At 33.4% G+C, this 17,696-nt stretch overlaps 1 protein-coding gene across 1 annotated transcript in view; it reads right to left on the minus strand.

Moving 5' to 3' along the window:
- Positions 1 to 8,903: 8,903 nt before the first annotated feature.
- The window catches only part of LOC115891192 (homeobox protein caupolican), a 62,906-nt gene continuing 54,113 nt past the window's right edge, over positions 8,904 to 17,696 (minus strand). Inside the window, exons 5-7 of the mRNA XM_030911603.1 lie at positions 12,035 to 12,191; positions 10,612 to 10,759; positions 8,904 to 9,618 (exon numbers count right to left, since the gene is read on the minus strand). Of these exons, the coding sequence (XP_030767463.1) occupies positions 8,915 to 9,618; positions 10,612 to 10,759; positions 12,035 to 12,191 (1,009 nt within the window). The 3' untranslated portion in view covers positions 8,904 to 8,914. The remainder of the gene's footprint in view (positions 9,619 to 10,611; positions 10,760 to 12,034; positions 12,192 to 17,696) is intronic.

Raw genomic sequence — 17,696 nt, forward strand, 5'->3', positions numbered from 1 at the left:
ACCTTTTTGTTTGATCTTTTTATAACAGGGTGTTTGAAAAATGCACTGCGAAATTTAGGTAGCATTGATTGTTCTAGATAGCATATTTGAAAAAACAGAAAAAAATGAATAAAAAAAAAAAAAAAAAATTTAAAAACTGTATGAAAACTCAGTAGCGTATCTTTTTTCTCAATTGTATTTTTCAGGGATAAGAGGTCCTCGGGTTCCACGGCTATCATAGAGGAATACACAAAATGTTTAACATTATATTAACAACATAAGAAAATACCAGAAGAATGGAAGCAAAGTATAACAATACCCATTTTAAAAAGGGAGATAAACAGATCCAGCAAACTATAGAGTAATAACATTCCTGAGCACCTCGCTAAAACTTCTGACAATGATCATTGCGGACAAAATCTCCTCAATAGTGCCAATAAGCGAAGAACAACAAGGATTCCGAAGAAACCGATTAACTACTAGAAACTAGTTGAAAAAATCCTTAGAATATAACTCTCCAGCCTATCTATGTTTATAGATTTAACAAAGCCTTTGATAGAGTCCAACAAAAAGACATCATTCACCCTCTTGGAAAGCATAATGTCTCGAAAGGAACTCAAAATACTTATCAAGTACTTAAACACAAACACAACCAAATAAAGAACAAATTTTAACCTTAACGCAGCATCTTCGAACAACAACTGGTATTCGCCAAGGCGACAGCCTCAGCACTCTGTTATTCAACACAATCATGGATCAAGTTATAAAAACCGTCAAGAATAATGGATTAGGATATCGAATGGGAATGCATAAAGTAAACATATTATGCTTTGCCGATGACGCAGTACTTATTGCAGAGTCAGAAGACAACCTCCAAAGAATGCTACAACCTTTAACAGACAGGCAGAAAAACTTAACATGTCAATTTCCACAAATAAGACAAATGCATGACCATTACAACGGAGCCTCTACGGTGCAAATTGTAAATAAAAAACAAAATACTATTGATCAGATAATGTCATTCGAGTACCTCGGATGCAAAATTACAAGTTCAGGATTCCTGGAAGAAAAGTAAGGAAACAAACCAATAAAGCTGCCGCAACATCAGGACATCTTAAATATATCCCATATGGAAAAAACAAAACATTTGATACAGAATGTAAGTCAAGAATATACAAAACCTACATACGACCAGTGATGACAAATGGTGCGGAAACCAGAGCTGAAACATCAGTAACAAAAAGAATCCTACGAACTACTGAAATGAAGACCTTAAGAATGATAACTGATACACATTGAGGGACAGACAGAGAAATGTAGACATATGAGAAAAGTGCCAAACAACGACGTTGTCAGATGGACAAGGCAGAGAAGAAGAGAAAGGAACCAGCATGTCAATATAATGGGCCCCGACAGAATAACCATAATAATTCGCAACAACGAACCCCATGGCAGAAGACCAACTGGACGACCACCTAAACGTTGGCAATACAGTTGGCAGTCAACCTCGGAAGAGTTGCTTAGACGAGTTGGAAACCGGAACTAAACATGCGATACGCCTTCTGAAAGAATAAAAGAAGAAGTTTCCTTATCTAAAAAATTTAAAAACTGTATGAAAACTCAGTAGCGTATCTTTTTTCTCAATTATTTTTCAGGGATAAGATGTTCCTGGGACGCCACTGATATTTTCCATTACGTATATTCTTGAAATTCGAGGATTTTCCGCATTTCTTGGATTTTACGTCAATAAAATAAATGTTCCGGACCAGCAGCCGTGAAAAAATTCTCCCAATTAGCTGAAACGAAGATAAAATAAAAGAAGAGCTTTTAATCACCCTGCCAAATTTTGCGGTTTTCTTTGAAACCAGCCGCTATGTAGGCTTATTTACTTTTTCCCTCTTTACTTTTTAGAAAAAAAAAAAAATCGTTTCAAAGGTTTATTTTTTTCAAGAATATTCTATATAAAAATGGTATTTTCTTGATATTTGAAAGTGAGACTTGTAACAAGAGGGTTAATATATACTATTTATTTTAATTTAAATTATTTACACGTTGGTCACATTGACGCTGTTAGAAAAAGAAACAACCTTTTGTTTAAATAGCCACAAATTATTGTAGACATTGTAGTGGAAAATTTGAAATGGTTTAAGTATTTATATAAGGTCAATGACGTATACAATCCTATTCCTTTAAGCTAATTCTACATATTTTAGTACACCATTTCTTTTTAAGAAACTATACTTACACTAACATCGAATAAATGGATATACAGGATGTCTATGAAATAATTGCAAGTATTTCCATGTTTATAAGTACAGAGTAATTTTAAATTCCTACACAATTTACGAAAATTAATTTTAATTATACCAGTGGCATTCCGAATAAAAATATCTTCTCTCCAGATATGTATACCATTACTTAAAAATATTGTATCTTATTTAGGAGACACTCTTTATAATAAAATAGACTTTTTTCTCGTTAAATAATATATTCCTTATATTTAATTTTTAATACAAATATTACCCTTCTTCGATTTATCGTTGATATTAGCACAGATTAGGTATCCTATAAGTATACAGATAAAAAATCTTGTCCCTAATTCGTGGTACGAAAATTGTTTTTTATGACGAGTGCAAACGAGTCAAATTTCATGTGCCCAAAAATAAACTCGCGTAAAATAACAATAAACAGCGTAATAGAGAGCTATCGCTAAACCGAATAGCGTGCATGGACGTTAATAAGGCCAGGTGTTATTTCCTTTTCGTGAGGTGGTATTAACTCTCTTCATTTATAGTTATCGGATCGGAAAGAATTCTGTTCGCGTCGCGTCCGCTATTTAAACTTAACCTAACTTTGAATTTAAAATTTTGAAATTGTTTTGTTTACTAGGTATTTTAAAATTAAAGAGCTAAAGTGCTTATTTTCAGTGCTTTATTGTTCAACGTCTGCCAGTGGGTTTAGGGCAACAAGCAACAAATTCTCTTAGAAGGGCTAAGTCGTCATCTGCTGTAAGCCTAAACCTCTTTATAGGTTCTTTAATATTGGAAGAGGTGGAATCCATATTTTGGGCCATATTTATTTAATTAAAACTAATCCCAGCTACTTAAATATCAAATTACCTAAAGGTGCGTATTCATTATCCGCACGAACGAACGAACGAATGTTCGCTAGTGGTATGGACGGGGACCGCACGAGAATATCGGATGCGAACGCCTTTGATGTACCGACTCGAAACGGATGGTCGAGCGAACGAACGAACGAACGGCCGCATGCGTTCGGTCCCCGTCTAAATATACCGCACTTTCGTTCGTTCGTTCGGATAATGAATACGCACGTTAATAAAGCTAAAACAATAATTCAAAACAATTCAAACATAACCTAAAAAAAAAAAGATCTTGCCGGCCGGCCCCGGTTGTCAAATACCCGCACATGCCCATTTAAGCAATTTTTAAACGTTACTTAGAAATAGCGCTTAGTGTAATTGATCCGCAAATTACGTCAGGCGGTAACGTTATTAGCGGGTGTTGCGTTAAAAATTGACTCGCGTATATCGTAACCATGATAAGGTACGCGTAAATACTGCGTGACGCTATTCGGTTTTCCGATATCTCTCTAATAACTGTGCCGGTCAGGCGCTGTGCACAATTTTACAGGCCATAAATGGGCATGCTATGTGCGCAAACTACCTAACTAGTGCCCGATTCCGAAAATTGGAAGCACGAAAAACAATAAAGAAAAAACAAAGTTTATAATCTGTATAATCTGTGATATTAGTTTATATTATGTCTAAAATTAAACCAAAAAATGAGGAGATTTTTTTTTCACCGAAGAATGCCAAAAAAGAAAAGGCATGTAAACGATGCCTGGGAGGAGAGCATGTGTTTGTAATTAGTGGTTATTCGTTTAATGTTGTGACGTGAAGTGTCTCATCCAAAATGAGTCGAATGGCTTTAAGGTGGCTGGAAAGTTATTTATGTATGAGTAAGGGTGAATGTTTTAGGCACGTGGAAGCTTGAAGAAAAACAACCATTTGATTTGAATTACTTGGAAAATTAACTAGAAGATTCACTATGTAGTTAATTCTTTTTTTGTTTACATTATTTATAGTGATTTACAGTAATTTTGTTAAATTATACGAATATTCTCGTTGATTATTGGTTTAAAATAAATATGACAATATCCTCCAATGAAAATGCGAGTTGCTTAACTCTAATAATTCTAATTCTGAGCTAGTAAATGAGTTAGATGCTTTACCTAGACCGTTATTCAGAAGCTACAAACCTCTCGACGAAAATATGCATGAAAATTTACTTCCTAGCACCCAACCAGAGGATGCTGGTACCCAGGTACAGATCTAGTTTATTATAACGATTTTATTGACTTTAAAACAAATGTTTTTTGGCGTTTGTTGTCATCTAGCTAGCTCGTGTGCCACGGCTTTGAATTTTTACTCCCAGCGCGTGTGAAGAAGTTTTAAAGAAAAAAAAACAGTATTTGTCTGTATTTTTTTACTTTTTAGTTTTTAGGGTTCCGTACCCAAAGGGTAAAAAGGGAAACTTTATTATTAAGACTTCGCTGTCCGTCCGTCTGTCACAAAGGTCTCTCTTATGAACCGTTATAGCTAGACAGTTGAAATTTTCACAGATAATGTATCTATGTTGCCGCTATAAGAACAAACACTAAAAACAGAATTAAATAAATGTTTATAGATAAAAAAGTACTTTCACTAAACATTATCTTTTAAGTAAGAATTTTACATAGAATCTTTCAAGTCCTCGGTGGCCGCGTAGTTAAAGCGTTAGGACTTTACGCTGCTAGACGTTGGAGCCGTAGTAAGGCAGGTTCGAATCCTAGCCAAGGCGACTTTTTTAATCGTTTTTTTTAATTTTTACATATTTATTTTTACTTTTTACATATTTATTATTGATTAATACAATTTTTAGTAATGTGTTTCTTCATTTTTTTTTAAATTACTTATACGCGCATTCAAAATTTCAGCTAAATCGGAAACAAATTTATAATAATATAATGTCTAATGTTGTATAGATAATGAATGGTACGGAACCCTTCGTGCGCGAATCCGATTTGCACTTGACCAATTTTTAGTACTGTGTTACCTACTATACCAACAAATGATGAATGAATTGAATAATTTCTTCCATCATCTTCTAGATTAATAATCCAACAAGTTAATCAAAAAATGCAACTCAAATCTGTACTTACCTTCAAGTTATTTTTTTTCCTAGATATTCTTTCTCGTGGTACTTTCTGACTGGTCCCGGTAGTCCAATCCCGTGAGGTCCGTCTCGTCAAACGGAGTCCTTTTAACAATGGTACCGGCGACCGCGTACCATCGGACGACGAAATTTTGGCGATGGGGGACCACCAGGGACCAGCGCATCGCTATACAGGCTCCGTTCTGCGATATATCTTGTTCCGAGTCGAACTATATCTCGCGTTGTGGTTTATATTGTTCCGTTTTTTCCATCCCAACTTGTCCCCAGACATTCTTTCTTCCTTTTTTATCCATTTTTGTTCATTACAATTCTTCAGTATAATTTCGTTGATATACAGTGTGTCCCAACCTCAGAAACGATAAGAGATACGAAAGATTTAGGTACCTCAAAGGTTGATTTCCGTTCAACTGTCTAGCTATGGAATATTATCAATATAAAACGAGATGTAATTAACGAAATATCATCGTAACAAAACAGCTATTTTAGAAACGTCTAGGTTAACTTATTTTACTGAGATTTATGAAAAAAAAGTCCTTTGCCTCGGGTACAGATACCGCCACGTTTTGGAAATAGCTCAAAATGAAACAAAATTGTAAGAGGCCAACAGAAAACGCCAAAAAAATCCCCCCACGCCCTGAAAAACGACGAAAAATAAATACGAGCTTCACCTGCTTCGAATAGTTCTCCTCAAAGTGTAGAGGCTGTTTAAAAATATTCGGGGAAAATCACCGTAAAATCGTTTTTTGTTTTTTTAAGTTTATTTAAAGAGATATTTTTAAATATGCATTTACATATTTCACATTATTTTGACGCTTTTTTCTCTTTATAGATGGTACATCTAAATTTTAAATCAGACGTTTTATTTTGGAAATACCAACGTCAACTTTGTTTTATTTTAATACGGACCTGATTTTTTTAAAGGCCAGACCTAAATGCTATCACACTTAGTTAAAAAAACGTGGCTTGTTTTTATACACACATAGTCACAATAAGCACAACAATAATAGCAATATCACAGTGAGTAAACTCATCTCCTTCCAACACATTTCCTCTTATGGAAATATACCGTATGATCGAAACGTCAAAACGGCGTCAAGATGGCGTCAGAAAAAAACGGCGTCAAAGATGGCTAAGAAATGAAAATCGATGATAATTTTGGCGAGTTCAGTCTCTAGATGTCGTTTACTAAAAAAATACATAAAACTTGTCAAGAATTGACAAAAAATGTTTTCTACACCGTTAAAATGATCTACGGCATGACCTGGCCGAAATTACCATCAATATTCATTCCCCCGCCGTTTTTGACGCTGTTTTTTTTTCGATCGTATTGTAGAAGTAACTTTTTATTATTATACTGATGTATATTTTAAGTCAGTACATTTTTTAAATATGTGTATTTTCTTATGTATCAAAAAATATTTTCCCTCTCAAATTCCCAACATAAATAAAAATGCAACTTTTATAATGTTCAATATATTTATTGCAGCAAAATTTACATACGACTGATTTTTTTCAAAACATTTCTGGTCTATATTTATCGATATGTTTATTTGAACTGAACAGGAAGATTTTCGAAAACGAAAATAACAAAAAATATAAACATTTCAAACATGAGTGTATCAGACAAAGACAGATATATATTAAGAGAAAATTCCTGAAATTAAAGTGTATATTTTTTAATTTGTTTTTTACACAGACGAGTTTGTATCTAGATTACTTTTTATTATTAAATATCGTATCCTATTATATTACAGGATGACACATTGCTCAACAAGCTTCACATATACAGGGTGAATATTTGAATAGCAGCAATCAGTAATATCTCTTAGATAAATCTGGGCTTTGAAGAAAGAACCAAAATGAGGTGCTTTTTGACTTACCCTGTAGACATTATTCAAAACATTTTTTTTTATACAAAACTAATAATTTTGACCTTCTCATAGACAAAGAAAAGGTTCTCTGAATTTTTTTTCTGTTTTAAGAAATATTCCAGATTGGTAACTTTTCAAATTATATCACTCTGTAGACAAGAAAAACCGTTCACGACCTCACCCTGTATATAGTTTTATCTTTAAATACAACATACTCTACTAGAATCTAGAAATTATTAGTTATTAGTTTATACATATACATATAGATACAATGATACAAATTATTAGAGTTCATTTTTATACTGCTCGACAAAATTCGGGCAGTCCGACGCTATACTACACTGTCCGCCACATAAAACAGGAGGAATATTCTCGAATTTTTGTGGCGAATAATAAAGAGAACGGAATATTTACAAGAGAGTTTTTTTGGTGGAGATTGTGAATCAAAATTTGACAGATTGATCAACGTACCGATAAAAAATACTATGTATTGCACCGGGTATCGGGATTTAAGTTAATTATTTTGTCGAATTTTGAGCCACTAGGTTAAGTACAGGGCCGGGTTAATATTTTTTCGTACCAAAGAAAATTTATTTGCGAATTTTGACGTACAGGGTGTTTCAAAAATGCACGTAAAAATTTCAGGGTTTGATTCCTTGTACAAAAGTATGAAAAAAAGTTCCTATAAACATATGTCCGGAAATGCATAGTTTTAAAGATACAGGATGTTAAATTTTATAAAAAAAAAATATTTTTTTTATTATCTTAAATATCATTTTTTCTGAATTTTTGAATTTAATGTAGATACTTATTTGATGTACAGTATGTCCCCAGATCGTTTTTACAAGAGAAACCTTTTTGTTATTAATTTTTTAAGAAAAATACTTAAGAATAATCTTCATTAAAGTTTTTGCTTGATCTAAAATAGTTAATTTTGTTTAAATTTTTCCAAATTTCCAAAAAATTTAAAAATATGAAAATATACTTGAACTTGAAATTTTTGCAAACTTCAAAAATCAAAACGCGTTTTTATGGTAACATAATTTTTAGGTTTTCTTCTTTTGAAAGATGGCTATTATTAATTTTGATTGTCATCTTTTTTGCTGCTTTAATATGTTAAAGGGGTACAAAATTTATTTGGTTTAATGCTACGGAAATGGTGATTATACATTTTATGCTTCTTTAATTAAAATAGCAAAAAATAGCAATGATTTTCTATCAAAGATTGAAAACCATCGATCAAAGTTTTGATTTGTGGGAAAAAATTTGGAAGTATAAACGGGATTAACCATTTTAAAGCAAGTAAAACTTTTATGAAGAATTTTTTTCTCAAAAAGTTTATAATATAATTTTTTTTATTTATTTAGAGCACATCCAGGGATGTGTCCTAATATATTTTATAAGAAAATCTGTCAACCCGACCCTGCACATTTCTGTGTGAGTGTTTAGGACACTGCGCGACTGCCAATATTTTCAAAAAATACCTAAGGAACAGATAAATATATCACATATATTGTACAAGCCGCTACGAAATCAAAAAAGGCATTCTTAAACTTTAATTTTAAGTATTGTCCATTTTGGTCTTTTATAGAAATAGATATGAGTTTTTAGTCCAAATAAAAACCTATAACACGAGGGAATAGTAGTACGTTATCTCAAGAAGAAAAATTCGGCTCTTTGCTTTATGTACCTCTTCTTTTTCTCATCATTTTTTCTCATTCAATCACATTCATATTTCAACTTTTAATTTGAGAGGTAGATAGGCAAAAAAAATTGAGAAAAAAACCTAATATAGAGTTCATTTCGATTGGTTTTAGTTCGTTAACATCAAACTTTATTCAAAGCTATCGGTTTAAGTGGACTTTCACCACCCGCAGAACTCAAAGAACTTGTCGTTGAGGACGGTGACATTCTACTAGGATGCGTTAGTCCTAGAGGAAGTCCCCCACTGGAGGACGTCGAAATACTTAAAGCTGAAGAACTAGCTAAAGGGTTACCGGTACTTGACGAACTGCTGCTCGAAAGACTCGTTTTAACAGCATTCTGTTGCGCTGCCAGCGTCCTCTGGTACGTCTCCAGTAAACTCGCATCTGGAGAACTCCCCTGTGACGCCATAAGATGTTGAGGACCGTACAGACTCCTGTAAAAGTCATGAGGTCTGGCATACGGTGCTGTATGAAGTCCTGGAGGAGGTAATCGTGTCCCTAACGACCCCATCAGCCTACTTGAAGCCGTAGAATACATGGTACTGCCAGGAGACACTTCATTGCTCTCTTTCGAAGCCATATCCGCCAAAGACCAAATGCGCGGCTTGGTAGTGACGGGACTTTGACTGATTTGGGGAGGGGGACTGCCCCCTGAGGTTCTAGGGGGCAGGAAGGCGGGGTGGGGAGGTCGTTCGTATATTTCTGGACTATCTGGACCACTATCCGGTCGGGATTCGCTCCATTCTGATGCAGTGTCGGGGGCTAGGCGGGAATGGGGTTGCCTATCGCCGTCCTCGCTGGATGCTGTGCCGGAGTCTTTGGAATCTGGAAAAAATGGACAAGAATTAGGCCGGAAGTGTCTTTGGAGGTTTTAAGTAGAAGCATTCGACGAGAAAGTGATATTAGTATGAGCCATTAATGATTTCATGTAAATAATTTAGTTAGAGAGAGTTGAATCAAAATGGCGACAGTACATAAGGCTGATGTACTTCAAACTACCAAAATTTGGATAATTTATTATAGTATTATACAGGGTTGTTCACCACATACGACACGGAGTATTGTAGCTAAACGATTAGATTTTTACAAATTGTAAGTTTTGGAGTCGTTGAAGGACTATTAGATATACAATTTCTAAAATATTATTGCTAAATATACAGAGTGACTCAAATAAGTAAAAAATATTATAGTTTTATTTTTAAATAGGACACCCTGTATGTATTATCTCTATTTTTAGATTCTACCATTGAAATAAAAGATAAATTTGATTAAGATTTAATACACTTAAACCTTAATGTTTTTTTTAAATATTTTCAATTTTAAGGAAATTGCAGTAAAAATTTGTTATTTCATTTCTCCAACGGGATAATTTTAATATTAAATATTTAATAATTTTAGTTATTGATCAGTTACAGCAAATAAATGTTTACTACCTTTATACAGAGTGTCTAAATTTTATTTAAATAATTACTACTTTTAAACGGCAATAACTTGTTTAATTTAAATGGAACACCCTGTATATTTTATTCATTTATTTATTTATTTATTTATTCTACAACACTCTACAGCTTACGCCACCATGAGTGGGTTATACTAAAAAAATCAATAAAATAATTAAATTAAACAAAAATAACATCAATGAGAAAAATACATATCAATGAAAAAACAACAATATAAACCAAGAAAAACCACTAAACTGAACTCAACAACCGAAACCAAACTGCAGCTGAAAATATCAAAATTACACTGATATAAATTATATGCATCCTGCATACGTTTCAATGGCGAATATTTGAACTATGGAATTAACTGATTTACCTAGTAGGTCTTTACCATCAGTGCTTTTCCTATCTTGGTCATCATCGTCGTTGTTATTATCGTCATCTTCAACCCGATTTCTTGGCTCCCAAGTCATTTTATTCTCCTTCTTCAGCCTTCTTCTCGCGTTTGCAAACCATGTAGACACCTGGAAAGAAGAAATAAAATCTGTTAGAACCAGTGACAAGTGGAAAAACAGCTTAAAGTGGAACTCAAGGACCTGGAAGACACCATCCATAACCTGGAATAAAAATCCCCAAACGGTCTAAGACACTCCAAGAAATTTCTAGGACTTACTACCTAGAAAAATCACCAGGAAAGATTTTCCTGATTTAAGTAAAACAATCTTCAATTATCAAGATATTGCGTTTTGTCAAAGTCCTGAGACTGTATTAAGAGTTATAACTCATCAAAATGGGACAAAATAAATCTATAAGTTTGCCGTTTTCATTTTTGTAGTTATTGTAAAAGATAGGAAACCAATTGAATGTAAATCTACATTCGTTATTTCAATTTTGCGATAACAAGTTAACGACATGACAAAAATGTAAAACATTTTTTCCATAAATTCTCCAATTAACATACTTTTTTAACTTTTATTAATTACCAAACATACCTATGTGAAATGTAAATATCGTTTATATCACACTTTTATTACCCTCATAATTACAGAAACTAGCCCGATAAGAGCTTACGACAAATAAATTATAAATTATTATTTTTTTTTTTTTTTTTTTTTTTTAATATTTTTTCCTTTATTGACAGGTCGTGTAGTGGCTAATTAGTACTAATTGGTATGCGCATTAATAATATAATTAATGTTGATAATTAGAGTACTTGTTATCGCTTCAGTGTCATTGTCGCTATACACATTACAGAAAAGTCTTATAGTACTTTTTAGAGTTTTTAGGGTTCCGTACCCAAAGGGTAAAAAACGGGAACCTTATTACTAATACTTCGTTGTCCGTCCGTTCGTCCGTCTGTCACAAAGGTCTATCTATGAACCGTTATGCTAGACAGTTGAAATTTTTACAGATAATGTATCTATGTTGCCGCTATAAAGTAAATACCACCAAAAAACAGAATTAAATAAATGGTTATAAATAAAGTACTTTCACTAAATGATTATCTTTTAAGTAAGAATTTTACATAGAATCTTTCAAGTCCTCGGTGGGCGCGTGGTTAAGGCGTTAGACTTTACGCTGCTATGACATTGGAGCCGTAGTAAGGCAGGTTCGAACTCTAGTCAAGGCGACCTTTTTTTAATCGTTTTTTTAATTTTTACATATTTTGGTTATTATTTATTTTACTTTTAAATATTTATTATTGATTAAATACAATTTTAGTAATGTATTTCTTCATTTTTTTTACTTATACGCGCATTCAAAATTTCTTGATTGACCATTTTTGTAAATTTTATTACCTGAGTGAGAGTCATCTTGGTGATGATAGCCAACATTATTTTCTCTCCTTTGGTTGGGTAAGGGTTCTTTTTGTGCTCGTTCAACCACGCTTTCAAGGTACTCGTTGTTTCCCTTGTAGCGTTTTTTCTCCTGGCACCATTAAGGTCCATTCCGTATCTGAAACAATAGAAAAATAACCTTTAGAGGAAGATGAAGGTTTGAAAGGGGCAATATTTATTTAATATAAACAGTGTGTGCACTATGTGTGCATATTTGAAGTGATCATCATGTGAAATGCAAGTCATCAAGTGAAGTGGTCATGTTTAAAAAGTGACATAATATAATAAATATTATTTTCAATTTATTTCAGGAATCTGTACGTTTTCTGCTTTCTCAACAGCCTAAAAATTTTGTGGAATACCAACCAAAATACACATTTTTATGTAAGAAGAGAAGAAATTTTAAACCTAAATAATAAATTACAAAAATATTAAAAATACATCAATTTTCTAACATGATATTTTTTTGTCTTATAGTTGGTGGTGCTTTCAAAACAGTCGCGAAAGACTAGGCCTCTGTTCAAAATAAAGGGTGTTGTCAAAGTCAATCACTGGAGACATCGCGATATTTGCTAATGTTTTTTTTGCTTTATTGAAAACATGAATTAACAAATTTTATGGAAGCATTACTGTTATAAAAAACACACTTTCTGGTAATTTTTTCATAATTTTTTTAAAATGAGGGAAAAGCAGCCCACTAGATTCTTTATCTAAAATGTTTTTTGTCCTGACATAATGCTTTACATTTTATTAATTTTCAATTGGTGAGTTTTATCAAAAACTCAAGAGATAAAAAAGCTTCTAAACAAACTAAGTTATCCAAATTAATTTTTGCATGTGTTTGATAAGATTTTTCTTTTAAATTTCGTTAGGGTAGTTTATTTCAACCCCTTCCACTGATTTTAAAAAAGTGAGAGAAAAATTACTAGAAAGTGTGTTTTTATAACAGTAGTGTTTCAATAAAATTCATTAGTCTATCGCTTTTCATTTTCAAGATAAAAATAAAAACATTATTTTTTCCGCCATCTTTGCACCGCGATATTCTCCCTAATGGTTGACTTTTGAACCAACGTTTATAAAGCACACTACCCTCTATTTTGAACAATCACCTCCTGAAGTTTGTCGCATTTGTTTTGAAACACCCTGTATATTAAATCGAATAAGTGGACAAACTTTAAATTTGTCAGATAGTGCTTTTTTTTTAGTTTTTTAAAGTTTACAGCATTGTATGTGAACAATCGACTAAAAAGCTACGTCTTAAGGCTGATTCATGGTACACCGGGCCGTACCCGAGCCGGGCACGTTCCGTACAGTAGACACCGGGCCACGTCCGGGCCTTCAATATATGCTACACCGAGTTGACAACGGGGATCATGTCCGTGCCGATTATATTTTAGAAAACAGTGTTGCCGCAGTGGTACATTTGTACCAAATTTGATACTTGTAATTCTATTTGGTACAGTGGTACTACATTTTCAAATCCAGGATGATTTGGTACAATAATTATTCCCCACGCGCACCGAAATGAATAGATATTTAATAATTATTGTCGTTAATGTATTAAACGCTTACCGATACCATTCAGAGACAATCCGCATTAATTAACGACGTATTATAAATGTTGTAATGTCTATAGCGTTGCCTATATTAAATAACCCGAAGAAAAACTTGAAAAATTTACTGTTTCTAACATGCTTCGTTATTTGCGTTTTTTTAATAAAATTTAAGTTTTCCAAGTATTGTGTGTAGTATTAGAATTACTTAGATTTCTTCAACCTATACATACTTATAATTGGGCTTTCTGAATTTCTATTTCATGTTTTTCGTCTCGATTTGTGTCTTTCTCCAGGAAGTTTTTTTATGTAGAAATTTATGAAGAAATTCACAGCGACCAAACCGGTTAAAGTCATTTGCAGATGTATTTTGTTGTGCTTTAAAAAATTGTACCAAAGTGGTACATTTTTAGTTTGGCATACATGTTTGGCCGTGCCTTCACCGTCGCACGGCCCCGGCCCGTCACGGTGTACCATGAATCAGCCTTTATGCTTTGGTATGTAGTAGGTTTGGCGTGTAACCACACAAGTATCTTAATATGGAGTTAACTCGCGTGTATTGTACAATATTATTAAAATTACTAATTATTTTAATATTATTTAAATTACTTTTACTTTACATACTTAAATTCCGCTTATTACGGTTCTGCCTACGCCACAATCCTTTCCGCGTCCGCTGATTGGAACGCACCGACGCGAAAACTACCCCGTTCGTCCGCCGGCGCTCCCGTTTCCCCTCCTGGCGTTCGCGGCGTCCGCCGTGCCCGCCTCTCCCCTGGCTCGGCGCCGCGGATCGCTATGGAAACACAACTATGACGACGCGCGACGTATAGACGTCAATGTTTGGCAGGGGAGGAGGGCGCGCGGAGGTACGGGGGAGGTTGTAGGGGGGTTAGGAAGTTATTTTCTGGCGCGTTATTCGGCGAATTATTTCCGTTTCGCCGGCGAAATTAATCGAGTTTTCTCGAGGCGTGTGATTTGCCGGCGGTGCCGGTGGTGGTGGTATTAGTTGGCGTCCGTTTTTGATCGGGTCTCTCCTATATTACGATATGTCCCCGGATACAGAGCCCAAAACATCTTTTATTATTGACATTTCAAAAAAAAAAAATTGATTGTTCTAAACTGGTTAATCTATACTAATATATAAAATCCTTAGGTGACTCACTCACTGATTAATCACGATCCTGCTCAAACCACTCAACGAAAGAAGCTCAACTTTTGCATACAGGTTGATTCTAGGGTAGAGGTTCGATACGAAGGATTTTTCGAAATTCCAGTTCCAAGGGGTGAAACCACCCTCAAATATTATAATATTTTTTATTTAAAAACGGTCAAGTTTCCGAAAAACGCTTAAACACGTATATTTTATTTTGTCTTTTTACATATTTAAGATTTTTAAAAATGTACAGGGGTTTCGAAAAATCTGCTAACAAAATTTCGTAATGGAATATGGAGAAAATTTAAAAAGTAAAAAATTTTTTTTTTTTTGTGTTTGTTATTAAAAAATATGAACTTTCGTAACTCTCAATCTTATTCAAAATTAGCAAATATAATTTCTATTAATTAAGTTTTTTTCTCTGAAGAGTTGTTCGGGCTCAACAACCAATGGAAAATTAGTATTGGTTCTCTGGACTTTGAAAATTCAAAAAATTTTTTTTATTATTAAAGTCTTGTATGTGTTTTTTTAGTTTTGAGATAAATGTCATACAGATAGTGATTACAACAATTATGCTACCTCTGATACCTGAAAAATATCATACCTTTATTTTCAGACGTTACAAAAGTGTTAATTTTTGCGACGTGATCTAGGCTTTGCGCCTAGGCCTAGATCTAGGCTTGGCGCCTACGCCTAGGCTTAAAAGTAAAGCACTTTTACGCCTAAGCATAAAAGTACGAAAATATATTATTAAACTTACATAAAATGTCAAATTTAATGAGCGTAACCATTGTTGCTCGATATATAATTACATTATTACATACAAGGTATGATTTTTAAATCTTCTTATATTATTTGTGGCGTTTGAAAAAATAGCATGTTCTATTCGAAGTAAAAATGACTTTTTGTGCCTCGCCTGTATGTCAAACTTACATTCTCGCGACAAAAAGTGTCATTTTTACTCCTAATAAAACAATATACTATTTTTGTAGTAAATTATATTATAGTAAATAAAAGTCAAAAAATATATATTCTAACCATTTAATCCGAATAAATATTCACACAAGTCGATTTTGTCTCTCCCTTATTTGTTCGCGACGTGACGACGCGACGGAAAAGTTGGCAAATTGTCCCCGTGACAGCTTTTTGACAGAGGCGGCAGATGCGTGTGATAGGCACGCCCATCGAAAAAATTAATATTAAAAGGATCCGTTACGGGGGGATGTTTCAGGGAGAGAAAAAAAAACAGAGACACTAGGGGGATGGAGAGATATAAACAGATTAAATGGGCTGAATCTGATATACAGAGAGATGATATAGTAATTTTAAATTATATAAGTATAAAAGAACTGTATATCACAATTATATACATATAATATTACATACAGAATCCTAGAATTACAAAAACCATTTTTTCACAATTCTCCAGTCATTCTCTCCACTAATAATTCCCTTTTCCCTCCATGTCCCCAAAACTCCCAAAAAAATGCTTTCCCCCTCCCCCAAATCCGAACGCGTCGAAAAGCTTTTCATTATTTACCGGCATTGAATAGTGTCGAATGTCGATGATATAATTCACAAGCGATGAATTAACAATTTTATTCGTTTAGGTGGTACTTTTCAGCCATTTTATCCCTCTCCATCGCTCGTCTATCTGTTCTATTATGTAAACTTGTTTTATTGGTTTCGTTTGCGCGTCGGATTTACACCGTTTGTCTGTTACAGCCATTCGTCCCGCTGGCATTAATTGGTTTTAGATTTAGCAATAACACGTTATCATTATTTTTAGAATTTTGGAAACGTCTACTGTGTAGAATGAGTAAATGAATGAATATAGACCCTTAAATGTTAGAATTAAAGAACATAAAGATTATTTAAGAAAGGGAGATTTTCACAAATCTAAGATTTGTGAGCATTCATGGGACACAGGACACAGAATAAATTTAAATAACGCCAAAATTATAGTGAAAGAAGCGATAGCCTCTAAAAGAAAAATAAAAGAGGCTTTTTTAATACAATCTAATAAAAATAAATGTATTGCTCGTGCATCTGTAGATGTTAGTAATGTATGGCAATCGCTTCTTTGATTTTAAAGAACATAACATAAATAAACATAACATACGTACGTAAAAAATAAAAATAATCATACAGAAAATTACTATTTAATACAATATTGTTATCAGGTAGTAATTGTTAATTTTGAAGTTTAACTTCATAATATAATGTCATTTTAACAGAACGTCAACGGTTTTTGTAGAAGTATCTGTTTTAAAAAGCTAAAGCGTTCTCGAATAGTTGAATTTAAATATTTTAAATAGTTTTTTTTCTTTATTCTTTGTCAAAATAAATTCCTGAAAATTATTTCATATAATTATAATTCGATAACGTCGGAAAAAAAAATCAAAATTCAGAAAATACTATTTTAAAACGGTCCGAACAAAAACCCTGTATATAAAGGGTCCAAAACAAATAAGGGGGGATGCCGATGACGCCGATCATCCCCCGCAATCTGACGCTAGCTCTGCCGGATTGAACCGTTCTAGCGATATAAACTTGACAGCTTTATTAATTTCCTATCTGGAGGATTCTCTCCCTTCTGTTACTTTGGGGACGTCCCCCCTCTCACCCCATATCATCCCCTTTTCCTATCGCATCCAACCCCATCGATTTATTTGCCGATATTCACGGCGTGTCAGTTTGCCACCCTTACCTTTTTATCAGTGAATGAAAAGTAAGGGGGGATTTAGCACTAACTTTGTTATATCATCGTTTAATATAAAATATTTTTTGTTTTTTATTAAAAATCGATACCATAGATAAAAGACTTATACTATTAAATAGATAGGCAACTTATAATACATTTCAATTTTATTATACAAGGGCGCCTCTGGTAGATGGAGGAAGAAATACTATG

This window comes from Sitophilus oryzae, unplaced genomic scaffold (assembly GCF_002938485.1).
Source record: "Sitophilus oryzae breed Bouriz unplaced genomic scaffold, Soryzae_2.0 scaffold_979_pilon_pilon, whole genome shotgun sequence".
NCBI lineage: Eukaryota > Metazoa > Arthropoda > Insecta > Coleoptera > Curculionidae > Sitophilus > Sitophilus oryzae.